Here is a 27,463-nt window from a genome sequence, read left to right on the forward strand (position 1 = left end):
AAATCTGGACCGATTTGGACCAAATTGAAGAAGAATGTTGAAGGGCCTAACACAATTCACTGTCCCAAATTTCGGCGAAAAAAAAAACGGACAGTAAATGCGCCTTTTATGGGCCCAAGACCTTAAACCGAGAGATAGGTCTATATGGCAGTTATATCCAAATCTTGACCGATCTGGGCCATATTACAGAACGCTGTCGAGGGGCCTAATTCAACTCAGTGTTCCAAATTTCTGCGACATTGGACAATAAATGCGCCATTTATGGGTCCAAAACCTTAAATCGAGAGATCGGTCTATATGGTAGCTATATCCAAAACTGGACCGATCTGGAGAAGCAAATTTCAGAAAATCGGATAATAAATGTTGTTTTTATGGGCCTTATACCCTAAATCGGCGGATCAGTCTATATGGGGACATAGTCTGACCATCTGACCAAACCATCTTCGAACTTAACCTGCTTATGGATAAGAAAGTAATCTGTGCAAAGTTTCAGCTCAATATCTCTATTTTTAAAGACTGTAGCGTGATTACGACAGACAGACGGACGGACATGACTATATAGTCTTAGATTTTTACGCTGATCAAGAATATATATATTTTATGGGGTCTTAGACATATATTTCGAGGTGTTACAAACGGAATTACTCGATTAGTATACCCCCCTCCTAAGGTGGTGGATATAAAAAAAACTACTATCCCATTGTCGGTAGTCTTTTTGTTGGGATAACAAAAATTTTTGACTTCTCCACACATTGACTTGTCACTGCTCAATGTTAGCGTCACTGCAGGTCGATGATGCTTTATTTTATTTAGATTGAGTTCATTTTACTCGTTACTTTACTCTGCAGCTTTTTGAAAGCTTTCAAAGTTTTCAATTTACTCGTTGAGCTTTTTTTCGAATATTTGTTTTATTATGGCTCGTTGTTTCAAAGAAGAAAACAAAATACAATTGGAGGCAATGGTAATCTGCTACATGGTACATACTGCAGTAATGCATCGCTTATGGCAATGCACTTATATTAATACTTTTGAGTGAGAGGGGAGTATAGGTTAAGGGTGAGTCACATGGTAAACAAACAAACGAGAGAATATACCCTGTAGGAAATGTCAATGTTTATTTGCTTAAAATTTATATTTAGTAAAGAAAAAACTTTTATAAAAGGACATTCTTTGGAAAGCTAAATAATGATTCGGCAAAAGTTGCTGTGTCCAAATTCCTGAGGTCGGTTGAAGAAGACAATTCTTGGTGATAATGCTCACCAAGAATTGTCTTCTTCTGTCGTGTCAATTAAGTACAAACAAGAAGTTTAAAATATTTTCTTGAATTTGTACTGTAATAAAGTAATAAACTTATACTAGGCCACCGTAGCGCAGAGGTTAGCCTGTCCGCCTATGACGATGAATGCCTTGGTTCGAATCCTGTCGAGACCATCAGAAAAAATTTTCAGTGGTGGTTTTCCTCTCCTAATGATGGCAACATTTGTGAGGTACTATGCCATGTAAAACTTCTCTCCAAAGAGGTGTCGCACTGTGTCACTGTGCCCCTTATCATTGAGCTTAAACTTGAGTCGGACTGCACACATTGCTATGTGAGAAGTTTGCCCTGTTCCTTTGTAGAATGTTCATGGGCAAATTTTGCAATTTTTATCACAGCATCACTTGGTAAATTTGCATTTGTTATTTTCACAAAATCAATTGAGAAAACGATTTAAAAATAAAATAAATTATAGTTTGTCACCTGTCAATGAAAACAACGTAGACAAGATTGTAGACAATTTGTTGACAATTTCACATACATAGTAGACAAAAGTGGTGACTTGGGGACACTTAACTTCAGACTTCCTACAGGGTACCGATAGGCTAAGATGAAGGAAACTAAACAGAAAGCGATAGTGATTTCTGATAATGCATCTCACAAAAGGAACCGAACTGTGTGAGAAACATACGCAGGCATGTGCATCGTTCTAGTGTTTATGACTAAACAGGGGAGAAGAGAAAATGCAGTGGAGGTGAAGTAAAGAACACTCTAAAAGTTCAAAGGCCTTTGAATGTTTTGTGAATTGAAGTGTGTTGTTTCATTTTCCATGATTTATATATGGACACAAACATAGAATAGGACAATATTAATTATTTTCTCATTCGTTGCGTAAAACTAAAACCATAATTGATAGAAAAATATGGGGAAAATCTTGAGAACAGCCCTAAATGGTTAAATGGGGACAATTTGTGAAATATGGCAACTTTACTTCAAATAAGTTTTGTATGGAAAACTTGAAAAAGTAGGTTTATCTTCACCAATAGGGACATATAGAGGCTATTCGAAAACGGTTTTAAAAACTTGCTGTTAAATAATCTTCGCCCTTATAGGCAAAACAAAATTAGAAAACGAGAAAGGGCGCGTTTAGTTCGGCCGGTCCGAATCTTATATACCCTCCATCGCATTTGTCAAGTTCTTTGCCCGGTGTTTCCTAATAGGCAAACAAAGGATAACGGATACGATTTGCCATATTATTAAAGCTATATCAGGTAATGGACCGATTCAGGCCGATCTTGGTTTGGATGTTGGAGTGAAAGTTATTGAGCAAAATTTCAGCCAAATCGGATATGAATCGAGAGATTGGTGTATTTGGGAGCTATATCAGGTTAAAGACCGATTTAGACCATACATGGAATAGTTTTTGGAAGACGAAACAAAACACTTCATTCAAAATTTCAGGTAAATCGGATAATAATTGCGCAAGTCAAGAAGTCACTATCCCAGATTGACTTCTATGGCAGTTTTATTAGGTTATGAACCGATTTAGATCATACTTGGCACAGTTGTTGAGAGTCATAACAAAACGCTACGTAGAAAATGTCAGCCAAAAGGGGTTACAATAGAGCTCTCTAAAAGCTGAAGAAGTCAAGATCCGAGATCGGTTTATATGGCAGCTATACTAAAACATTGATCGATTTGGTCCATTTTCAATACCAACCGAACTGAACTAGTGATAAGTTATTGTGCAAAATTTTAAGCACCCAGCTTTACTCTTTCGTGAAGACGATCAAGAATATATATACTTTGTTAAGTCTCATATCAATATTTAGCTGAGTTACAAACGGAATGATGAAATAGGTAATAGGTGAAACAATGTAATAAAAACAGTTTTGCAATTACTAAGAACAAAAAATCAGAGTTTCAACTACATCAGGTGGAGGATATGACCTAAACCTTCTGAATTCTTAAAATCGGGTGGTACTTCGTTATAAAGGCTTCGCTGATAAATCATTTGGTCGATTTACTATGTAACGTTATTCAAGAAACAAAACAAAATTATTTTTGCTTTAAGTACAATACTATGAACCAGACAACCGCAAGCGATGGCCTTTTCAGTGGTTTGCGGTGTACTCGTAATATCTATCTCCACCGCAATAGCTGCGGTGTTATGTTCATCACATTGATATGAGTGGCGTTCGTATAAACACTCGTACATTCATTTCTATACTTCGTGTACCACCTCATTTAACACGGTCTTTGTCCATGGCGGTGTTATGAGTGGATAGAAAACGACAATGGAAACACCGCTTTAACACAATACATTGAATCGAATCATTATTGCGGTATTGCTCTTGCAACTGTGAGATAGCCTTTTTATTTTATAAAAAAAAGTATTTTAATATTGCTTATATTTGAGTCGTTCCTGAATGCTAATTTCAACATATATTTTTTTTAATTTTTTTAAAACTTTTATGCTAAAAATAAAATTGCGGTATTTGCTTTGGTTTTGGCAAACACTCATCATGCCATCGCACATACAAGAGGGACATGAGCATGAGTATTTGCGGTGGTAGTCAAAACTCGGGCGCCGCTAGTTTTGCTTCATAGTGCTACATACACATACCCTTCAGCACCACTGCAAAATCATTTGTGTTTTTGTACAAACGTTAGATGCGTTCATTTAAAAAGGAAAGTATTATTGCGTGTCAATGCAGATGCAATATTCCGCTGCAGATCTCTGCTACGTGCACTAGCGCTAAATACTGCAGATATTCAATACAATGGCAGCCAGTTGTATTAAAATTTGGGTCAAAGTACCAATCGGGCCGTCCCAACCCCAAAACTCCCACAAACAGACATATTGGAAGTTAATGTCAATATGGAGCTCAAAGGAAAGGTATTTGGGAGAAGATTCCGAATCTGGCATACAAAACCAGATCGAAGTATAAGGGGTCACCTAACCCCCAACAACGCCTCAAATGGACTCGTTTTTTTTTGTTCCGTAGAATCAAAAAGGTTGAACCGGTTTTCTTAAAATGTTCACAGATTGTGTAAGTATGTCTGGAAGGTAACATCTTAGGCTATATAATTTTTAGATACCGGATGAGGGCGGTCCCGCTCCTTTACCCCAAAAACGCTAATTCAAAACCAAAAGTGAACCGATAGGCACAATATGGGTATCATATGAATGGTATTGGAGACTAGAAAACGAATACCGTATTAAAACTTAGGTCCGAGTATCCAGGCCGTCCCAATCAAAAAACTCCTCTGAACAGGTATATATGACGTTCATGTCAAAATGGATCTCATATAAAAAGTATTCGGCAGTAGGTTACATTTGGCATACAAAATTAGGTCCATTAATGGGAGGTCGCCCCACCGTGATTCGAAATGTCTGAGGTACCATCCCTCCCCTAAAAAGCACCTTTCATTACCCAAATTTTTCAAAAATACCAGATCTCGAAGATGAGTAATGCGATTCCTTCGACATTTTTTTTTTGTACTCTCGCAGTCAAAACAAAACATGGTTTCTATTGTTGGGGTCGGTGTCTCGGGGCCATCTAAAACACTGGTATATACACTAATCACGACAATATAGTGCTCAAACTAAAGGTGCTTTAGAAAAAAAGAAATTGATATCCAATTGAAGAGTCTTGTGTTTGGGGAACTTGATTGATTTTCGGGTAATTGATACTCATTTTCTAGACAAAGACCCTATGGTCCACCTCACCTTCAAACAGAACTTATTTACCGATCATGCCATTATGTATTTGAAAGTAGAGCACGAAGAGTATATTTACTTTAAGGGCCAAGTGTCTGGATGGCCACCCCACCCCCCGAAATACCCCCCAAACCGGAAATATTTACCAAAGCGGTAATATGGGAAAGGCAAAAGAAAGGCATTTGGGAGTGGAGTGAAAATTTACCCAGGAACCGAGAAGGGGCAAATTTCTCACACATCAATGAAAGTTTTCCGATTCAAGTTAAAACTCAATGATAAGGGTCTTTTTTATATCAGAGTTCAAATGGCGTGCCGAAGTGCGACACCTCGGCTAGTATACATAAAAAATGTAGACCTATAAGGCCCATCTACTTCGATGCCCGGCTATCGCAGCTAACAGGCTCAGGCACTTTAGTGGGGACACAATATAAGACTTGCACCAACTTAGGACCATGGAATGGATAATATTTAGGGATTTTGTGAGCAGCACGGAGTTTCTGACTTTGATTTCTTATTTACTTTTTAGTATTTAGAGTACGCAACAAGCCCATGACGGCCTAAATATGTGTGTATATAGGGACATGGGGTGAATTAATATCCGCACCCTTATTGTTCCCGCCATCGTAGAATGGAGGGTACTATAATCTCTTTATTCCGTTTGTAACCTCTGGAAATATTGATCTGCGACACCATATTCTTGATCGTCTCGGCATTCTGAATCGATCTACCCATGTCCGTCCGTGTGTCCATCCGTATGTCAAAACCTTTATAGTGCTCAAACGCTTAAAGTTAGTCGCTTGAAATTTTGCACAGATACTTCTTATTGATGTAGGTCGTTAGGGATTGCAAATGGACCACGTCGGTCCAGATTCGATAACAACAGAACGATCTTCCGATTCGAAATCTTGAGCCTTTACAAGCCACAATTTTTTTCTGATTTGGCACGAGTTGTTCTGTTACGAAATTCAACAATTTCTTCCAGTATGGTCCAAATCGGTCTGTAACCTGTTATAGCCCCATATAAACCGATCTCTCGATTTCCTGTCCAGAGCTCTTTGGAGCCGCAATTTTTGTCCGATTTGGATAAAATTTGGCATGACTTTTAACAACTGTGCCAAATACGGTCTAAACCGGTCTATAACATGATAAAGCTCCCATATAAGCCGATCTTCCGATTTGACATTATGAGCCATTGAAAGCCGCAATTCTTGTCCGATTTCGCTAAAATTTCGCATGTAGTGTTCTCTTACGATTTTCAACATTTGAGTCAAGTACGGCTGAAATAGGTTTTTAACCTGATATTGCTCCCATATAAACCAATCTCTCGGTTTCATGTCAGGAGCCCCTGGAAGCCGCAATTGTCCGGTCTGTAGCCGGACATTATCCGATTGTTGACCGATTTGTTTAAAATTTTGCAAGTAGTGTTCTGTTGCGACTTCCAACAACTGTGACAAGTACAGTTCGGTCTATAGCCTTTCTCCCGATTTGACATCTTGAGCCCATGAAAGCTGCAATATGTAGTCTTCTGTTATGACTTCCAAAAGCTGTGCCGAGTGCGATCCAAGTAGGTTTATAACCTTTTATAGCTCCCATAGAAACCAATCTCTCAATTTCATGTCCAGATCCCCCGGAAGCCACAGTTTTGTCCTATTTGGCTAAAACTTGGCACATAGTGTTCTGTTGAGACATTTAACAACTGTGTCAAGTCTGGTCCAAAGCGGTTTATAATTCTATAAACCGATCCCTCAATTATGCTTGTTTGGTTTCTAGGACGGGCCGAACTAAGCAGGTTTTAACTTATTTCAACTTTACCTAGCCATCTACATATAAAATGTAGACCCATGAAGCCCAAACATTTTTAAAGTTTTGCTACGTTATACTGTCGTAGTATCTTCCTCACTCTAGCTTGGAATTTCCCAATTTCTTAGACATATCATTTTATTATAAATTGTTACTTTAATTAAAAATGTAATGCAAAACCAATTTTTAAAAACATATTTTTGTGATATATTTTTGAAAACATTAAACAACTATCGCCACGTATAATCTGACGCTTGACTGCCGTTATAGATTGTTTGCAGCATTTCATCACCTGCAGCTCTTATCTTTCTGTAGAGGTTGAAGATTAGAATCCACAGAATACATTGAATAACTGTAAAAGAGTACATAAAAAAAATTAAAAGATTTAATTAAAGTAGGTATAACAAATTTTTATTTCTATACGTCTAAATATTTTAAATTGATATAGCCATGTACTTTTATCGAAATCACGATAGAGGGAGAACGAATAAAAATATTCACATGCAATTTTGCTCAGATACCATAAATAAATGGACCATAACGGTTCAGATTTTGATAAAGCTCTCATACAAAGCGGTCCTTCGACTTAACTCCTTAAGCCTCTAGTAGCCTCAATTTTTAAGTGATTGAGCTTAAATGTGATATGTGAAATGCGTTTTTGCCTTCCAATACCCACACCAATTTTATGTCTGACTAGGCTGAAATATGGTACGTGAAGTAGGATTTGAGTCTTTGGACGTTCCATTTGAAGTTAAAACAAAACTGGACTATAAGTGTTATAACAGATGTTGGACTTTTTAAATAAAAGAGCCGTAGGCTTGAAATGGGGTCTGAATCTGTGGATAGTCTTGGCTCTAAAGGACCGTGATTAGACCAATACCTACTTCGTTTCAGCAGGATAATGCCACAGGTTTAGAGCACATGTTGTCTTGGCATGGGCAGGCCTATGAGGACCACGCCGACAAGGACACTGTAGACTATTCTAAATATCAGACATACAAATTAAGTTTGAGGCAGCTTATGATCAAGGAGACTTAATGCGATGAAAGTGTGGATAGAGGACCATCGCGCTTTAATCGAAGCGACGATAGGAAACCTGATAGGATTGGAAGAGATTTCCGATCGGATACATGAGAAGACACTTGAGATCTAGTGCGAGACACAGTCTTGGATTAACGGAACTCTGGTGCTACAATGATGGATCAAAGCAAGAGGACATAGTGGGTCTGGACATTGAGAACCCAGGGACTGAGATCTGTTTCCGACTGCCTGACCATAATACGATCCTGCAGGCGCAGATTCAGAAAATCACTAAATGCGTGAAGTGGTATGGTGTTAACGCGAAAACGTCGTGTGTGCACATCTTTACAGACCAGGAGTGTAAGAAGGAGATAAACGCCTTCTCGGAGGTTGGCAAGATCCGCATTGTTTGGTGCCAGGCCATAGCGGAGTAAGTGTTAACGTCGTGGGCGATGAACTGTGGAACAGCGATACTGTCGGTAAAAAAGGCAAATTTGAACATGAACATTCCGTTAGGGAACAGGGTCATCAATGAGTGCTGTCCGATTTAACAACAAAAAAAAAACAAATTTTGCCCATAAACATTCCACTAAGGAACAGGGGCAAACTTCTCACATATCAATGAGTGCTGTCCGATTTAAGTTTTAAGCTCAATGATAAGGGGCCTCCTTTTTATAACCGAGTCCGAACGAAGTGCCGCAGTGCGACACCTCTTTGGAGAGAAGTTTTACATGGCATAGTACCTCACAAATGTTGCCAGCATTAGGAGGGGAATACCACCGCTGAATATTTTTCTGATGGTCTTGCCAGGATTCGAACCCAGGTGTTCAGCGTCATAGGCGGACATGCTAACCTCTACGCTACGGTATAGCCATGTACTTTTATCGAAATCACGATAGAAGGCGAACGAATAAAACTATTCTCTTGCAATTTTGCTCAGATACCATAAATAAATGGACCATAACGGTTCAGATTTTGATAAAGCTCTCATATAAAGCGGTCCTTCGACTTAACTCCTTAAGCCTCTTGTAGCCTCAATTTTTAGGTGATTGAGCTTAAATTTGATATATGAAATGCGTTTTTGCCTTCCAATACCCACACCAATTTTCTGTCCGATTAGGCTGAAATATGGTACGTGAAGTAGGATTTGAGTCTTTGGACATTCCATTTGAAGTTGAAACAAAACTGGACTATAAGTGTTATAACAGATGTTGGACTTTTTAAATAAAAGAGCCGTAGGCTTGAAATGGGGTCTGAATCTGTGGATAGTCTTGGCTCTAAAGGACCGTGATTAGACCAATACCTACTTCGTTTCAGCAGGATAATGCCACAGGTTTAGAGCACATGTTGTCTTGGCATGGGCAGGCCTATGAGGACCACGCCGACAAGGACACTGTAGACTATTCTAAATATCAGACATACAAATTAAGTTTGAGGCAGCTTATGATCAAGGAGACTTAATGCGATGAAAGTGTGGATAGAGGACCATCGCGCTTTACTCGAAGCGACGATAGGAAACCTGATAGGATTGGAAGAGATTTCCGATCGGATACATGAGAAGACACTTGAGATCTAGTGCGAGACACAGTCTTGGATTAACGGAACTCTGGTGCTACAATGATGGATCAAAGCAAGAGGACATAGTGGGTCTGGACATTGAGAACCCAGGGACTGAGATCTGTTTCCGACTGCCTGACCATAATACGATCCTGCAGGCGCAGATTCAGAAAATCACTAAATGCGTGAAGTGGTATGGTGTTAACGCGAAAACGTCGTGTGTGCACATCTTTACAGACCAGGAGTGTAAGAAGGAGATAAACGCCTTCTCGGAGGTTGGCAAGATCCGCATTGTTTGGTGCCAGGCCATAGCGGAGTAAGTGTTAACGTCGTGGGCGATGAACTGTGGAACAGCGATACTGTCGGTAAAAAAGGCAAATTTGAACATGAACATTCCGTTAGGGAACAGGGTCATCAATGAGTGCTGTCCGATTTAACAACAAAAAAAAAACAAATTTTGCCCATAAACATTCCACTAAGGAACAGGGGCAAACTTCTCACATATCAATGAGTGCTGTCCGATTTAAGTTTTAAGCTCAATGATAAGGGGCCTCCTTTTTATAACCGAGTCCGAACGAAGTGCCGCAGTGCGACACCTCTTTGGAGAGAAGTTTTACATGGCATAGTACCTCACAAATGTTGCCAGCATTAGGAGGGGAATACCACCGCTGAATATTTTTCTGATGGTCTTGCCAGGATTCGAACCCAGGTGTTCAGCGTCATAGGCGGACATGCTAACCTCTACGCTACGGTATAGCCATGTACTTTTATCGAAATCACGATAGAAGGCGAACGAATAAAACTATTCTCTTGCAATTTTGCTCAGATACCATAAATAAATGGACCATAACGGTTCAGATTTTGATAAAGCTCTCATATAAAGCGGTCCTTCGACTTAACTCCTTAAGCCTCTTGTAGCCTCAATTTTTAGGTGATTGAGCTTAAATTTGATATATGAAATGCGTTTTTGCCTTCCAATACCCACACCAATTTTCTGTCCGATTAGGCTGAAATATGGTACGTGAAGTAGGATTTGAGTCTTTGGACATTCCATTTGAAGTTGAAACAAAACTGAACTAGAATTGTTTCATTCAGGAGCTACAGAGAAGGCTAACTGATGTTGGGCATTTTAAACAACAGAGCCGTAGGCTTGAAATGGGGCCTGAATCTGTGGATAGTCTTGGTTCTAAAGGACCGTGATTAGATCAATACCTACATACGCTTCAGTAGGATAATGTCACAGCCGACGAGGACACGAGTGATTAATTGTGAGGCAGCCTATGATCATTGAGACTTAATGCGATGGAAGAATGGATAGAGGATAGGGGCAGGTCACACCATCGCGGTTTAATCGAAACGACGATAGGAATCCTGAAAGGATTGGAAGAGATTTCCGATCAGATACCTGAGAAGACACTTGAGATCAAGAGCGAGACACAGTCTTGTATTGACGGAACTCTGGTATTACCACGTCATGCTACAATGATGGAACAAAGCTAGAGGACATAGTGGGACTGGGTGTCTACATTGAGAACCCAGAGACTGAGATCTGTTTCCGACTGCCTGACCGTAATACGATCCTGCAGGCGCAGATTGAGAAAATCACGATATGCGTGAAGTGGTATGGTGTTACGCAATGCATGAAGTGGTATGGTCGTGTGTGCACATCTTTACGGACAGCAAACTAGTAATCAGGGTTCTAACAACGGTAAGACCAGTCTGGGAGTGTAAGAAGGAGATTAACGCCTTCTCGGAGGGTGGCACGATCCGCATTGTTTGGTGCCGGGCCATAGCGGAGTAAGTGGTAATTAAGGAGCAGACGATAACTGTCAACGATAAGTTTTGTTAACCTGAATACTTTCGGGTCGACGCAGTCTGCGTTAATATCGTAGGCGATGAACTGTAGAATAGCGATACTGTGTCGGTAAAAAAGGACAAATTTACCCATGAACTTTCCATTTAAGAACAGGGACATTAATGTGGCTCTCTATGAATCTTTCTCTATAGACAACATTTTTATGAAATTTTCATGAAACGTTCCCTAAATAGAATTTCCATGAAATTTTCTCTAACGATACAACTTTCATGAAAGTTTCTTTAAAGATAAAATTGAAATTTTATCCAAAGTCAATATTTTAAAGAAAAGTTTCTCCTTAGCCATATATAATCTGATCTGTACGAAGTAAAAAGGCGTTAAGTTCGGCCCGGCCGAACTTTGGATACCCACCACCTCGGGTATATATGTAAACCATATACTGTTTTTTTTTTGCTAGCTATTTTGCTAGCCACCCTAGCGCAGAGGTTAGCACGTCCGCCTATGGCGCTGGGTTCGAATCCTGACGAGACCATCAGAAAAAATTTTCAGCGGTGGTTTTCCCCTTCTAATGCTGGCAACATTTGTGAGGTTCTATGCCGTACAAAACTTCTTTCCACAGAGGTGTCGCACTGCGGCACGCCGTTCGGACTCGGTTATAAAAAGGAGGCCCCTTATCATTGAGCTCAAACTTGAATGGGACTGCACTCATTTGAGAAGTTTGCCTCTGTTCCTTAGTGGAATGTTCATAGGCAAAATTTGCTTTTGCTTCTCCAAGTTTAGACACGGATGTCGAAGAGCCTAACATAAGTTACTGTGTCAAATTTCAGCGAAATCGGATTATAAATGCGCCTTTTATGGGACCAAGACCTTAAATCGAGAGATCGGTGTATATGGCAGCTATATCCAAATCTGGACCGATCAAGGCCAAATTGCAGAAAACTGTTGAGGGGCGTGATTCAACAGATAGACAGACAGACGGACGGGCAGACAGACGAACGTACAGACAGACGGAAATGGCTAGATCGTCTTAGATTTTTACGACGATCAAAAATATATATATTTTATAGGGTCGGAAATGGATATTTCCATGTGTAGCAAAAGGAATGACAAAATGAATATACCCCCCAAACTTCGGTGATGGATGTAAAAAAACATACAGTATCACTGATATGTCTACATATGTTTGCATTGTTAGGTTAAGATTTTACCCCACAAATTTTAACCATGGGAAACATATTTAGCAACAATAGATCTTTGACCGAAAACCTTTTTACTACAAAAAGTTCGATTTGTAAAACATGATTTTTCAGTGGTGTATGTTGACTTTTCTGTGCAATTGTATATACTTTCCAGGCTCGGAAATGAATATGTCCATGTGTTGCCAACGGATTGACAACATTTATTCTTGCAGTTTTTATCACCAAAAAATCTTCGGCGAATCTTCTAAATGAAGATAACGTTCGCGGACGAACTCGTCTAAGAGTCGTAAACAATTCCCCAGTCCTGAGGAGTCGTGTCTTCAAGACTAATCTTCTGGAAGAGTGTTTGGCGAATCTTCTACATGAGTTACTAAAGAGTAAGTCAGAAGAATCTTGGAAGATCTTAGAATCGCGTAAGAATGGTGTGGAAGAGTAACAAATGAGTGTTTTGTAAGATTTATAAAAATACTCTTCTGGAAGAGTTAGGCATTACTCTCCTGGACGAGTAACAAATAAGTGTTTTAGAATGGTTATTAAATATTGTTCTAAATTAGTTGCGTCATTCGGAAGCATATCAGGATTTGTTGTTCATCAAAAACGAAACAACTTCGAAATAAACTAAAAAAAACAAGTAAGAGCGTGCTAAGTTCGGCCGGGCCGAATCTTATAATACCCTCCACCATTGATCGCATTTGTCGAGTTCTATGCGCGGTATCTCATTTTAGACAAACGAAGAATATTGAATAAGAACTGTTATGCTATTGGAGCTAATATCAAGTTATAGTCCCATTCGGACCATAAATGAATGCTGAACATTGTATAAGTCATTGTGTAATATTCAAACCATTTTAGACACGTATATTGAAGGTCATGAGCGAAGCCGTTGTACAAAATTTCAGCTAAATCGGATAAGAATTGCGCCCTCTTGAGGATCAAGAAATCAAGATCCCAGATCGGTTTATATGGCAGCTATACCAGATTATGGACCGATTTAAATCATACTTAGCACAGTTGTTGGAAGTGATTCCAAAACACCACGTGCAAAATTTCAATAAAATGGGGGTATACTAATCGTGGAGGGTATAAAAATGTTGTATTAGTCGTCATATTCGTCATACTAAGTACCAATCGTCATAGAAACCAAGTGAGAATTCTGATTGGCGTTGTGGTAGATGTCCATTTAAAAGAAAACATCGAATAACATGATTCAATACAACTCCTAAGCGCACCAGGTATGAAAATAATCTCTAGAAAAAATCTTCTGGACGATCATAAAGTAATGGTTTGCGCAATAGTGGTTGTGAAGAGTTGCTATAATTTCCGCACATGCAATAGATTGTCCAATGATAACCCAGAAGAGTGTTTCACGACTCATACGGACGATAATAACGCAATGGGTTGTAAGAGAATCGTGACGTAAAGTTGCCAAAACATCCTCATAGGCAATAAATTGCCCAATGGCATCGTAGAAAAGTGTTTCGCGACTCATGCAGAAGAAAAATCTCATAAAGATCTTCCAGAAGATTGTTTTTTTTTTTTCATCACGGGGAGGAATGCTCTTCCAAAATAATGAAAAATGTTTGCAGGGATGTACCCCTTTGTCCTTCGGTAATGGGTATAAAATGAAATACTTACATAAACATATGCCAATCATCAACAGCGCAATAGTCGGTGGAGTTGTGCTTATTTTGAAAGTAGCAGCTAGACGGACATATAAAATATAAATAAATAAAGCCACATTGAGGAGCATATATGTAATGAAGCTAATTAACAAGGGCATTAAAAGTCGATGAAGTTCCTGCAAATTAAACAATTTTATTAATTTGTTCTTTAAAATTTTCGTTACTTACCCTTGTAATACCAAGAATAAGAAAGAACGAAGTAATCACATGTACCACGCTAAGGACGAAGTATGAACAAATGGCAGCAATCACAACTGGGGAAATAATGAAATAAATTTTAATCAAAATCGAATTTTGGGGAAGTATCTAAAGGTTAATTAAAAGTTATTGTCTACAACAGCAATGGGCAAACAAACATATTGTTTTATATTAAGGTGTAATAGAAAACCCCGCGGGCTTAAAAGAAATTTTCAAATATGTAATTCTATCCATCATTGTAACGACCTTAAATTCCAGTGCCTTATTCTGATGAGTAGCAACTGGAAAAATTAGTAATCCAAAAATTCTAAGAATGTCGTTTTCTTTTTTTATCTGGTAATTGTGATTAAGTGGAGTTCACTTTTACACATTTACAAGAAATTCACATAAATATACGATGAATAATTCTGTGTATGGACTAAATTTCAAAATGTCTTTCCAAGTATTTATAGAAATAACGATCACAAACCAACAGAAACTTACTTACCTTCTCTAATGCCAAAATCTTTTTCTGAGATTTGTATTTGCTCTTCCACAAATTGCACGAGATAATCCAAACGTTCAAAGGCCACGGACATAAGAATGCCAAAAAGTAGGGCAACTATTAAGGAGAACCAGCCAATGACTAGGCACACTTTGTGCAAGCGACAACCACAAGGATCATTCATTTTTCTCCAAAAACTTAGATATGATTTTTGTTTTTTTTTTTTATGTAAATTAGAAATGATGCACTATTTAAAAATGTAACTCCAAATGAAAATTTAATTCACAATTTGAAAAAAATAATTAACTTGACTTTTGCGTAGCCTACGCATCACTTGAGAGTTGATTTGCCACTGAAATGATTTTAAAATTCCTCTTGAAGCAGAATCAAAAATAATTTTCTCTTTACTCTTAATGCTGAGAGTCCTCTTCCAAGTTGTTTTCAAATATACCTTTGATGAGGAGATAACAAACCAAGTACCTGAGAGATGAGTACATTATTTAAAGCTTTAAAGCAAAGTATCAACGCATAAGATCTCAAAATAAATGCAACTGCTTAATACTCGGAGATTGTGTTTGGATTTGAAAAATTATCTGATTTTATTTTGTTTTGCATGAAAAATTATAAGAGTAAATTAAAATTTTTTTAAATGTTTTTTTTTTGTGAAGTTTTAGTTTTGTGTCAAAACTTTATAAAATAATCATACTACAAGTTGCCAAAAAATGATCAAACTTTAAGTTGTCAATTCCTTAAGTTTAAAGTTGAATCTGAGCTATAGCAGAGATATGGGCTGGACTGATATTTTCGGCAAAAAGTCGACGGAATCGGGTAATAAATGCTAATTTTATGACTTCGAGACCTTAAATAGGAAGATTCGAATATGTACGGTTCTAATACAATAAGAACTAAATCCAGCAACAATTGCTCCTTTTATAGACTTAAAATCTTTATCCAGGTCATATTAAAGCTTTATCAAAATATGGACCAAACCTACCATATTCGGTCTTCATTTGCTCCAGCAGTAGGAAATTTGTCAATAAATAGTCATCACATATCTGACACTTGAACGTGTAGTTTGTATTCAGTTTAACATTCGGCAGGGATATGATGGGACATAATAATACAACTCTCCGTAACAAGTTTCAACGAAATCTGGTAATAAATGTGCATGATTTTTGGGCCTATACCTCAAATAGGTTGTTCAGTCAGAATGGCAATGATAGATATCCAAATATGGTTTCCTCTCGATCATAGGTTAGGTTTAAGTGGCAGTCTGCAATTAGACTCACTCAGACGTTTTCGTCCATTGCGATACCAGAGGAACAGAAGAAGAACAGAAAATGCCTTCTAGTTATTACCGTTGAACCATCCAGCTGGCTTTAAAAGCCCCATAACTTGCGAATGTTCACAGTCGCTAAATCAGACAGGATCTCAAAGTAATGGGAACCTAAAGTGGAACTCCTTCTGAATGCTAGTGTGGGAAACACACACAGAAGGTGTTCTATGGTCTCCTCTTCTTCGATGTCCTCACAGCTTCTGCAAAAATCGTTGCTGACAACCTTCAGTCTGTCAGCATGTTTTCCAATTAGACGGTGACCTGTTATGACGGACACAATGACTAAGACGTCTGATCTAGCCAATGACAGCAAAGCAGTAGACCTCTTCAAGTCTAGATTAGGCCACAGAGTTTTGAAATGCTAACAGCCCCCTCTTTGTGATCATCTATCATTCGTTTTCCTTCGGGCCTGGTCCAGAAAACTTAGCTAACATGTCGCTAGAGGCATACCCACAGATTACAGTATCCATGGGATGAGTAAGGTAATTCCTAGTCTCGCAAGCTAGTCCGCTTTACAATTCCTTGGGATATCTCTGTGCCCGGGCACCTAGAAAAGGTGAATTTTGAACTGTTCAGCCATCTCGTTGGTAGATATGCGACAGTTGAGGGCGGTTTTTGTGTTCAGAAATATGTTCTCCAGGGATTTAATGGCTGCCTGGCTGTCTGAGAAGATATTTATGTCAATCGTCATAATGACATTATATCTTAGCCATTCCACCACCTCCTTAATTGCCATGATCTCCTCTTGATACATACTGCAGTGGTCGGATAACCTTTTCGATATGACTAGTTCTAGATTTTCAGAGTACATCCCAAAGCCCATCTGGTCGTTTACTTTGGAGCCCCGGTAACAGAAATCACATAGACTTCTATACGGTCTATATAACTACTCTTACCAGGGGTATCGTAGTTCCATTCGGTTCTATCATGAAAAGGGGTACAGTACTTTTTATCAAAAAGCGGCTCAGGTAGGGTGTAATACACAGTGCCTGAAACATAAGATATTGTATCAAGGATAACACAGTGTCCGTAGCCGCCACATGGCCAATGAGAAAGCTCCCTTAACTTCACGGCTGTGGTCGGTGCAATTTGTTTAATTTAATGCTTAATCTTATGCCCAGAGGCATAAGTTGTAGCATTAAATTCAGTGCATCAGATGGTGTCGTCCTCAGTGCGGCTGTAATGCACAAATAAGCCATCCATAAGTGGACTTTTGAAGCGCCGTCCACCAGACCACAAAACCATATAGCATTATATTTAGGTATGACAACTGCAGTATATACCTAATGCATGACACGCGGTCTAAACACCCAATGGCTCTCTTGCAGGTGTATAGGGCAAGAGTTGCCTTTTTTCCCTTTCCATAATGTTGTATTTGAAGTTCAATTTCCTATCCAGCAAAACACCCAGGTATTTTGCGCTTTCTGTAAATGGAACAATCTCTCCTCCCAAGGAGACAGGTTCCAATGTAGGCAACTTGTATCTTCTGTTAAATAGAACTACTTCTGTCTTGCATGGATTTATACCTAGACCACTTTCGGTAGCCCACTTTGCTGATGCACGTAGAGCTTCCTGAAGTATATCTCTTAGAATGCTGGGAAACTTTTCCCTAACCGCAACTGCCACGTCATTAACATATGCGATCATTTCACACCTTTTTCTTCCAGAGACAATAATATATTGTTAATGACTATATTCCAAAGTAGAGGAGACAGTACACCTCCTTGAGGTGTTCCTCTGCTGACTCATCTTTTTAGATACACAGATCCCAAGCCCGCCGAAATGCATCTTTTAGTAAGTTAGTTATTAATAAACTTTCTTATAAACTAGAAACTCCAACTCCCACATAATTGACGACGGTTTTACATTATTGAAAACACCTTCAATGTCAAGAAATGCTACCATTGTATATTCCTTGACAGCGAGAGAATTCTCTATGTAGCCGACTAGGTCGTGAAGGGCTGTTTAGGGGGATATGCCTTTACTATATGCATGCTGCTGCCGCGGCAGGCGATCTCCAGGGATCTTTGCCCTTAGATATGTTTCTATCAACCTCTCAAGAGTCTTCAGCATAAAGAATGGCAGACTAAGAGGACGAAAATCTTTCGCCTTCCTGTTGTAGGGTTTCCTCTCGGTCAAACTCGACATGCAAGTCAAAGGACGAAAAACATATTGCTGTATCAAACCACTGTACCAAATCGGTTAATAAATGCCAAATGCCTGTACCAAATCGGGAGATCTGTCTTTATGGCAGCTTTATATATATCCAAATGTGGTCCGATCTGGATCATACTTAGTTCGGATGTCAAAGGGTGGGATATCAAAGGCCTTTAATCGGGTTGCTACTGATTGCAACTTTGCTCTATATGCCGCATTCTTGGCTTCTGTAGCATCTCGACGCCCTTGGTCGTACCATGGGTTTCTTGGAGGAGGCTTCCGGCACCCAAGTACGGATTTCGGGGCATTTTCCATGGAGTGGGCAATAATTTGCCATGGGTTTTTTGGAGGAGGCTTCCGGCACCCAAGTACGGATTTCGGGCCATTTTCCATGGAGTGGGCAATAATTTGCCACTGCGCCCTTACATCATCGGAACAAGGAGTGCTTTCATCAAGCAGTTAGGTCAGTCGAGTATGCCGTTGCCATCTGTTTGCAGCTTTTCAATGTCCAACTTCCGTTCAGTGTCAGATCGTACTTTCCTCGCCATGTTCAAACGGGTGCGAACCTTTGCTGCAACAAGGTAATGACCCGAATCTATATTCATTCCACGGATCGAGCTAGAGGTATGCTCGATCCGTGGAGCGCCTGAATGAATGCCTTCTATCTACCACAACGTGGTCAATTTGTTTGCTGGTGTTTTGATCGGGTGACAGCCATATGTGGCTTTGTGAATATTCTATTTATGTTGAAATCTGGTGCTACTAACTACCATGTTTTTTGCCGCTTCGAAATCTATCAGCCTCCACGCATTACTGGACGTTATCTCGTAGAGGCTAAACTCTCCGACTATTGAACCAAAGATGTCTTCCTTCCCTATCTTCGCATTGAAATCTCCCAGAACAATTTTAATATCATGGACGGGGCAGCGGTCATATTCTCTATCTAGGCGCTCGTATTAAATATGCTTGGTCTGCTCGTCTTTATCTTCCGTCGGAGCATGGGCTTGTGCCTTAGGCTGATGTTGAAGAATTTGGCTTTTATGCGGATTGTAGCTAGCCTCTCATCAACCGAAGTAAAGCTGGAGACAATGTGTTTCAGTCTCCGACTAACCACCGCTAGAAGTTTTTGTTCCGACAGTTCCGATGGAGTTCGGAACGAATCCGGGACTCTGTGTGGGTCTTCTATTGTGTTATTTTTATACCCACCACCATAGAATGGGGGTATACTAATCTAGTCGTTCCGTTTGTAACACCTCGAAATATTCGTCGGAGACCCCATAAATTATACATATTCTTGATCGTCTCGAAGCTCTGAGAGTCGATCTAGACATGTCCGTCCGTCCGTCTGTCGAAATCACGATAGCGGTCGAACGCGTAAACCTAGCAGCATGAAATTTTGCTCAGATGCTTAATATTGATGCAGGTCCTTGGGGATTGCCAATGGACCATATCGGCTCAGATTTGGATATAGGTCCCATATAAACCGATCTGCCGATTTGACTTCTTGAGCCCCTGGAAGCCGCAATTTTTTGTTCGATTTGGTTGAATTTTAGCATGCGGCGCTCCGTTACGACTTCCAACAACTGTGATATAGCCTCCATATAAACCGATCTCCCGATTTGATTTCTTGAGCCCCTGGAAGCCGCAATTTTGTCCGATTTAGCTGAAATTTTGCACATAGTGTTCTGTTATGACTTTCAATAATTGTGCTAGGTTCGGTTTAAATCGGTCAAGAACCTGATATAGCTCCCATATAAACCGGTCTCCCGATTTGACTTCTTGAGCCCCTAGAAGCCTCAATTTTGTCCGATTTAGCTATAATTTTGCACATGGTGTTCTGTTATGACTCCCAACATCGGAGCCAAATACGGTCTAAATCGGTCAAGAACCTGATATAGCTCCTATATAAACCGGTCTCCCGATTTGACTTCTTGAGCGTCTGGAAATCCAATTTTTTTTCATAGTGTTCTTTTATGACTCCCAACATCGGAGCCAAATACGGTCTAAATCGGTCAAGAACCTGATATAGCTCCCATATAAACCGGTCTCCCGATTTGACTTTTTGAGCCCCTAGAAACCTCAATTTTCATCCGATTTGTCTGAAATTTTGCACATAGTAATCTGTTATGACTCCCAACATCGGAGCCAAATACGGTCTAAATCGGTCTCTTACCTGATATAGATCCCATATAAACCGATCTCCCGATTTGAGTTCTTGAGCCCCTAGAAGCCGCAATTTTCATCCGATTTGGCTGAAATTTTGCACATAATGTTCTGTTATGAATTCAATCAACTGTGCCAAGTACGGTCCAAATCGGTCTCTAACCTGATATAGCTCCCATATATACCGATCTCCTGATTTGATTTCTTGAGCCTCTGGAAGCCACAATTTTTCTCCGATGTGGCTGAAATTTTGCACATAATGTTCTGTTATGAATTCAATCAACTGTGCCAAGTACGGTCCAAATCGGTCAAGAACCTGATATAGCTCCCATATAAACCAATCTCCCGATTTGACTTCTTGAGCCCAAGAAAGCCATAATTTTTGTCCGATTTGACTGAAATTTTGCTCATAGTAATCTGTTATGACTCCCAACATCGGAGCCAAGTTCAGTCTAAATCGGTCAAGAACCTGATACAGCTCCCATGTAAACCGGTCTCCCGATTTGACTTCTTGAGCTCCTAGAAGCCTCAATTTTCATCCGATTTGGCTGAAATTTTGCACATAGTAGTCTGTTATGACTCCCAACATCGGAGCCAAATACGGTCTAAATCGGTCTCTAACCTGATATAGATCCCATATAAACCGATTTCCCGATTTGACTTCTTGAGCCCCTGGAAGCCGCAATTTTCATCCGATTTGGCTGAAATTTTTTACATGGTGTTCCGTTATGACTCTCAACAACTGCGCCAAGTACGGCTCAATTCGGTCTATAACTAGATATAGCTCCCATATTTTAGCAGAATCCATGGTAGTGGGTTCCCAAGATTCGGACCGGCCGAAGTTAGCACGCTTTTATTTCTTTTTATATTTATTTTGTTATTATTTTTTTTTTTTTTTTTTTGAAAATAAAGTTATAAATCAAATCGTAGAGAATTATTAGTTTTCTACTTATTAACTTTTATACGATTTGTGGGGGAGGAGGAAGATTACCTCCCTTTCGCATTGCCTTGTATAGCGTGTATATGGGATAGAATATGGCAGTTAGAACAGCTGAAAATTAGAAAAAAAAATTTGTCATGGAGTCATAATCTGGGTGAAGGCTAAACTCAACTTACCGACACACGTCATGCCAATAATAAAGTCGACAGCTGGACTGGAGGATGTAAGTAAAACCACAAGATTGTAAACTAAACCGCCAATAATGTGCACAAACATTATAAGCAACCATGGTATCATATGCATGGGTCGATGCTGGAATAAATTAGTAGTTACAGAAATAATAAAGCAAGAGAAACAACTAGACATGACGAATCATATTCAGATAGGCTGGCAATGGGACGGTCAGGCCTCAAAATGGAGTTAATATGTTATGACGCCTTAGTGTGTTTCAGTACATTAACAACGATATTACGATAAGGCAAAGTTACAACACCAATCATCATTCCATACTGAAGACCATACAACAGTATCTCGCATTAGCATCCCATTTAAAAATCTAAAACTCAGTTTGCTAGCCATACTCACCTTGTGGATGCCTTTAATAAGGAAGTATGATACAATGACCATGACTATGCCGACAATCAGTAATAGGATTATGGCTAAACGAATGCCAAGTGAAGCTACAAATGACCAAATGGAATCATTAACAGAAAAACCTTCAAAACAGTTTTGTACTTACTGGCGTATACAGCAAGATCAGCATCCTGCTCCACAGTAAGCTCTGTGATGACTTCTTGAAGCAGATTTTTGTCCGCCAATAGACCTATGGCAGCTATCAAAAGAATTGAAAAGATGGCGAGAGTTGTGTAGGCAATAAACAGGCTATAACCAGCGTGGCTACACATCTTGAAAATACTCCTTTAAAGCTCACTCCTTCAGAGAGAATAAGTTTATAATTATTCTTATTATGATCCAATGTGATGATATATAAAAGCTCAACTGATTTATTCACCCCTATGCGTCCGTGGTTGGATGTTGGTTGACTATATGAGTTTTTACACTGAACAACACATTTAATATTTTTCAAAAAAAAAAAAAAATTATCTCATTTTTTAAAAAAAAAATTGTTTTAAAATAGTTTTTATATAGTTAATGAGCAAAAGGAAAACAAATATAAGAAAAGGCTGATTTTTTAATACCCATCATCTTGAATATATTTTTACTCCACCATAGAGTTTGATTGCCAAATATCTTATATTGGGTTGCCCAAAAAGTAATTGCGGATTTTTTAAAAGAAAGTAAATGCATTTTTAATAAAACTTAGAATGGACTTTAATCAAATATATTTTTTTTTTACACTTTTTTTCTAAAGCAAGCTAAAAGTAACAGCTGATAACTGACCGAAGAAAGAATGCAACTACAGAGTCACAAGCTGTGAACAACGCCGACTATATGAAAAATCCGCAATAACTTTTTGGGCAACCCAATATATAAAATTCAACTTGTGTTTGTTTGTTTCGTGTAGACTCAACAACGGGTGAACCGATTACAAAGGCTTAATTTTTTGATATTGGGAGGGGGGGCGGACCCTCCCCTTTATACCCAAACACAACCCAAAATCAAAAGTGGACCGATCGGGACAATCTGGGATTCAAATCAAAGGTATTCAAGGGTAGAATACAAAGTTCATCAAAAACGTTAGGTCCAAGCACATGGGGGGCCGCCCCAAACCCCTTAAAATAGGTTTATTTGATAATCATAACAATATGGGACTCAAATGAAAGGTATTCGGGAATAGATTACGAATATGGTCAGGAAGTAGGAATAGGCTTTATAGTTTATTGATAACGGAAGGGGGCGGACCCTCCACCGTTACACTAAAAACACCATAAAAAATTAAAAGTGGACCGATAATCACAATATGGGTATCAAATGAAAAGAACGCGAGAGTAGATAACAAACCTTCCATACAAATTCATGTCGAAGTATAGGGGGTCACCCCAACCCCACAAAAACGCCCAAAATGGGCACATTAGCCAATCACGGATATATGGGACTCGGTTGGTTTGTTCTGTATAGACTGAAAAACAGCAGAACCGATTTTCTCGAAATTTTCTCATATTGTGTAGGTTGGTCTGGAAGGAAACATAGGCTATATAATTTTTCGGTTTCGGAAGGGGGACGGACCCTCCTCCTTATGCCAAAAACACAACCCAAAATCAAAAGTGGCCCGATCGGGACAATATAGGTATCAAATAAAAGGTATTGGACTGTAGAATACGAATATGGTATTAAAATTTGAGTCTAAGAACCCCACCCAACCACAAAACTCCCCAAAACAGACATATTGGACGTTAATTTCAATATGGAGTTCAAATGGAAGGTATTCGGGAGTAGATTTCGAATCTGCATACAAAATCAGATCGAAATATAGGGGGTCACGCCACACCTAAAAAACTCCATTAGACCCTTTATTATTATATGATGCTTGGCTGAACCGATTTCCTTAAAATGTTTATAGATTGTGAACGTTTGTCTGGAAGGAAACATGGGCTATATAAAATCAGGTGGAGGCGGACCCTTCCCCTTACCTCAAAAACGCCACCCATATCCGAAAGTGATCCGATGGGCACAATAAGGGTATCAAATGAAAGGTATTGAAGACCACAAGACGAATATGATATTAAAATGTGGGTCCAAGTACCCAGAACTTCTCTAAGCAGATATATTCGAAGTTCATGTCAATATGGGACTCAAATGAAAAGTATTAGCCAGTAGATTACAAATATGGCATAAAACATTAGGTCCAAGTAATGGGAGGTCGCCCATCGCCAAATACCCCCAAATGGGTATATTAGCCGACCATGGCTATATGGGACTCAAATGAAAGGTATTAGGGAGTAAATTACGAATATGGCATTAAAATTTGCGTTCAAGTCTAGGTGCCGCTTTTCCTTCTGTGCCGTCAAATAAGTTATTTGACCCATTATGACATTATGGGACTCAAATGAAAGGCATTTGAGAGTAGAAAACGAATTTGATATCCAATTTTGGAGCAAAGTGTTTTGGGGTACGCCCTAAAGCACCCCCTAAACTGAACTTCATTTCTGTTGGGAATAAAAAACGAATTTGATATCTATTTTTAGTGCAAAGTTCCGGCCCCAGCCCCAGAACCCCCTCCAAACGGCCATGGCAATATGGTGTCACATAAAAGGGATGTGAAAGTGTAGCCCGAATTTGGTATCCATATTCGAGTCGATATGTCATAGGTGCCTTCCTAATGAGAACATTGCCCTAAGGAAGAACATTACCACCAGGAATCGAGAAGGGCCAAATTCTCCAAATGAGTGTTTTCCGATTCAAGTTTAAACTCAATGATAAGGGACCTTTTTTTTTAGCCGAATTCGAACGGCGTCCCGCAGTGCGACAACTCTTTGGGGAAAATTTTTTAAATGACCATGCATAGCATTGTACCTCGCAAATGTCGCCAACGTTAAGAGGAGATAAACACCGGTTTGTCCGATGTTCTCGCCAGGATTCGAACGCGTTCAGCATCATAGGCTACAATGATACGAATTCGATATCCGCATCCAGGGCGAAGTGTCCCCACCCTAAAAGGATTTGAGAGAGTTAAAGAAGGCGCAGCGGAGCGGGCCCGGTTCGGCTAGTATTCACATAAAAATGCTTTTAGGAGCTTCAGAAGATCACTTGTGTCATGGGTAGAAATCTTATAGCTTAAGAAGTTTACTTGGAAGATCAATCCATATAGAAATGGTACCCACATTTGAATTGTTTTGAAAGTCTTTGAAAACCCGTGTCAAGTGGTGTTATGGATATCTTACATGAGATTCAAATGATTATAGACTTTGGTTGCTGCTAAATATAGAACAATTTTATTCTGCCATACATAGTAATGACAATGAAATCATTCGTCATTCAATTCTTAGGGTTTGTCATAAAAGGCCACAAAAATATCTATTTAGATAGACCGGATTCTTGGGGAACATGGTTCAAGGGGAGACAGCGCGTGCGATTTCGCTGATGACCAGGTTATTCTTGCAACGGGCAAGTTTGTATCTATGGTGTATCTACAGTGTCGGTGAATTGAGCGTGAACGCTAGGAAGACAGAGTTTGTATTTTTCATACGAAGATGGAGAAATCCCGAGTTTGAGCTTCCCTGTTTGCAGGGTGAGATATCAGTATCAGCCAAATTCCTTTGTGTTGTTCTGGGCAGTAAGTTGAACTGAAATCTTAATAAGGAAGGCGTTTGCGTCCCTTAATTCCTGTCAGGGACTCGTGGGTTGTGGGTGGGGTTTGAAATTTGATTGATGTATTGGTTGTACTTGACGGAAGTAAGGCCGATACTGATAGCGTTAATCGAATGGTCCTAAAATCATTGGATGTCTTGTTGGGGATCCAGCCCATATATCTGTACATTACGGAACAGACTGAGAGATCATTGTTTAGGCTATTGCAGCTAGGGCTACTCAGGGGCCTGCCGTCGATATTTATTCGTATATTAGATAATGACATGATGGACCGGAGGTCACCGTGCACAGAGGTTAGCATGCCCGCCTTTGATAACGAACGCATGGTTTCAAATCCCAAAAAAAATTGTTCAGCTATGGTTATCCCTTTACAAATGCTGGCGATATTTGAAAGGTATCCAATCATGTTAAGAAGTGGTGACGCAAAGCTGCACGCCGCTCGGAATCGTCGTAAAAAAGGAGGCCCCCATAATTAAGCTAAAACTCGAATAGGACTGTACTCTTTGATATGAGAGAACTATTCACTTTTTATTAATGCAGTGTTCATCGGAAAATATGCATGTGTATGTATATGACATGATGGACCGTAGGGATCTCCAGATGGAGAAGGTTATAGTTGATATAAGATTGGTTGTTCAGGCGCCTGATATAGAGGAGTGGTATAAAGAAGAATAAGGCTCGCAGACGTTAATATATTTAATGATGGATGGAAAATGATGAACGCCAACGGATGTGGTGTCCATTGCCTCGAGCTCAGTATTGACGTCTCTCTTCGTAAGCGCAATAAAAGCAGTATTTTCCTGGTGGAAGTCTATGCAATGGCAGGCTCACTTAGTCAATTTTAAGTTCATTATGATACCACAATAGCGACAGACCAAGGCTTCTGGCGGGAATCGAACCCACGACCCCTGCACTGGAAATCCAAGCACGCTACCAACTCGGCTACCGAGGGCCCAAGCGCAAATGCAATGGCAAGTTTGGCCAAAATCATTTTGGCTGTAGATACCAGCCGAAGGAATGTCTGTATAAACATTCCACTAAGGAACAGGGACAAACTTTTCACATATCAATGAGTGCAGTCCGATGCAAGTTGTAAGCTCCATGATAAGGGGCTTCCTTTTTTTAAGCCCAGTCCGAACGGCGTGCCACAGTGGTCAGCTTGTTTCTTATAGCGGCTGAACGGATTACATTGAAATGTTCACAGATTGTGTAGGTTGGTCTGGAAGGAAACATATGCTATATAATTTTTTGATATCAGAAAGGGACAGACCCTGCCTCTTATCCCAAAAAAGTGAACCGAAGAGTAGAATCCGCATATGGTATATTAAAAGTTGGGTCCAAGTATCCATGAAGTCGACCTTACCCCAAAACTCCTCCAAGCAGACAAATTGAACTTTCATATCAATATGGGGCTCAAATGAAAGGTATTCGGGAGTCATGAATTACTATATGGAACTTGGTTTATTTGTTTGTTTCGTATAGACTCAAAAACGGGAAAACCTATCTCTCGACATTTTCACAGATTATGAAGGTTGGTCAGAAAGGAAACATAGGCTATATAATTTTTCAATATCGGAAGGGGACGCACCCTCCCCCTTACCCCAATAAGACCATCAAAATCAAAAGTGGACCTATCGGAACAATATGGGTATCAAATGAAAGGTATTGGAGAGTAAAATAAGAATATGTTATAAAAATGCGTCTTAGGTGGACACGGTAACCTCTGCATTACGGTGGCCTCCGACTCTACCAAGACAGGACTTATATATCAACCATTGCAATAAAGAACTCAAATAAAAGTATAAGAGCTTTAAAGAAGGTGTTGCGGAGCGAACCCGGATCCGCTGGTCTTATATATAGCAA

General features: G+C 39.5%; 2 protein-coding genes across 2 annotated transcripts; both read right to left on the reverse strand.

Moving 5' to 3' along the window:
• Nucleotides 1–6,899: 6,899 nt before the first annotated feature.
• On the reverse strand, nucleotides 6,900–15,095 carry LOC106088041 (uncharacterized). Its single transcript, XM_013253328.2, has 4 exons — nucleotides 14,739–15,095; nucleotides 14,222–14,307; nucleotides 14,007–14,169; nucleotides 6,900–7,131 (listed from the first exon to the last, which is right to left on the reverse strand). The coding sequence occupies exons 1-4, from the start codon at nucleotides 14,917–14,919 to the stop codon at nucleotides 7,010–7,012; spliced, it is 552 nt and encodes a 183-aa protein (XP_013108782.2). The 5' UTR covers nucleotides 14,920–15,095; the 3' UTR covers nucleotides 6,900–7,009.
• Nucleotides 15,096–21,290: 6,195 nt separating this feature from the next.
• LOC106088040 (uncharacterized) lies at nucleotides 21,291–22,343 on the reverse strand. The gene is made up of 4 exons (XM_013253327.2): nucleotides 22,071–22,343; nucleotides 21,917–22,011; nucleotides 21,508–21,643; nucleotides 21,291–21,442 (listed from the first exon to the last, which is right to left on the reverse strand). The coding sequence occupies exons 1-4, from the start codon at nucleotides 22,234–22,236 to the stop codon at nucleotides 21,351–21,353; spliced, it is 489 nt and encodes a 162-aa protein (XP_013108781.1). The 5' UTR covers nucleotides 22,237–22,343; the 3' UTR covers nucleotides 21,291–21,350.
• Between the last annotated feature and the right edge of the window lie 5,120 nt (nucleotides 22,344–27,463).

The sequence above is a fragment of the Stomoxys calcitrans genome, chromosome 5 (genome assembly GCF_963082655.1).
Source record: "Stomoxys calcitrans chromosome 5, idStoCalc2.1, whole genome shotgun sequence".
In the NCBI taxonomy this organism is placed as follows: Eukaryota; Metazoa; Arthropoda; class Insecta; order Diptera; family Muscidae; genus Stomoxys; species Stomoxys calcitrans.

Excerpts from the sequence above, each read along its gene's own strand:
- LOC106088041 (XM_013253328.2), bottom strand. The coding sequence starts at position 14,919 with ATGAATGATCCTTGTGGTTGTCGCTTGCACAAAGTGTGCCTAGTCATT. Across the intron at positions 14,170-14,221 it reads TTATTCTTGGTATTACAAGG|GAACTTCATCGACTTTTAAT; the intron begins GTAAGTAACGAA and ends TTTAATTTGCAG. Across the intron at positions 7,132-14,006 it reads GATGATTGGCATATGTTTAT|TTATTCAATGTATTCTGTGG; the intron begins GTAAGTATTTCA and ends ACTCTTTTACAG.
- LOC106088040 (XM_013253327.2), bottom strand. The coding sequence starts at position 22,236 with ATGTGTAGCCACGCTGGTTATAGCCTGTTTATTGCCTACACAACTCTC. Across the intron at positions 22,012-22,070 it reads TGATCTTGCTGTATACGCCA|CTTCACTTGGCATTCGTTTA; the intron begins GTAAGTACAAAA and ends GGTCATTTGTAG. Across the intron at positions 21,443-21,507 it reads TATTGGCATGACGTGTGTCG|CTGTTCTAACTGCCATATTC; the intron begins GTAAGTTGAGTT and ends TCTAATTTTCAG.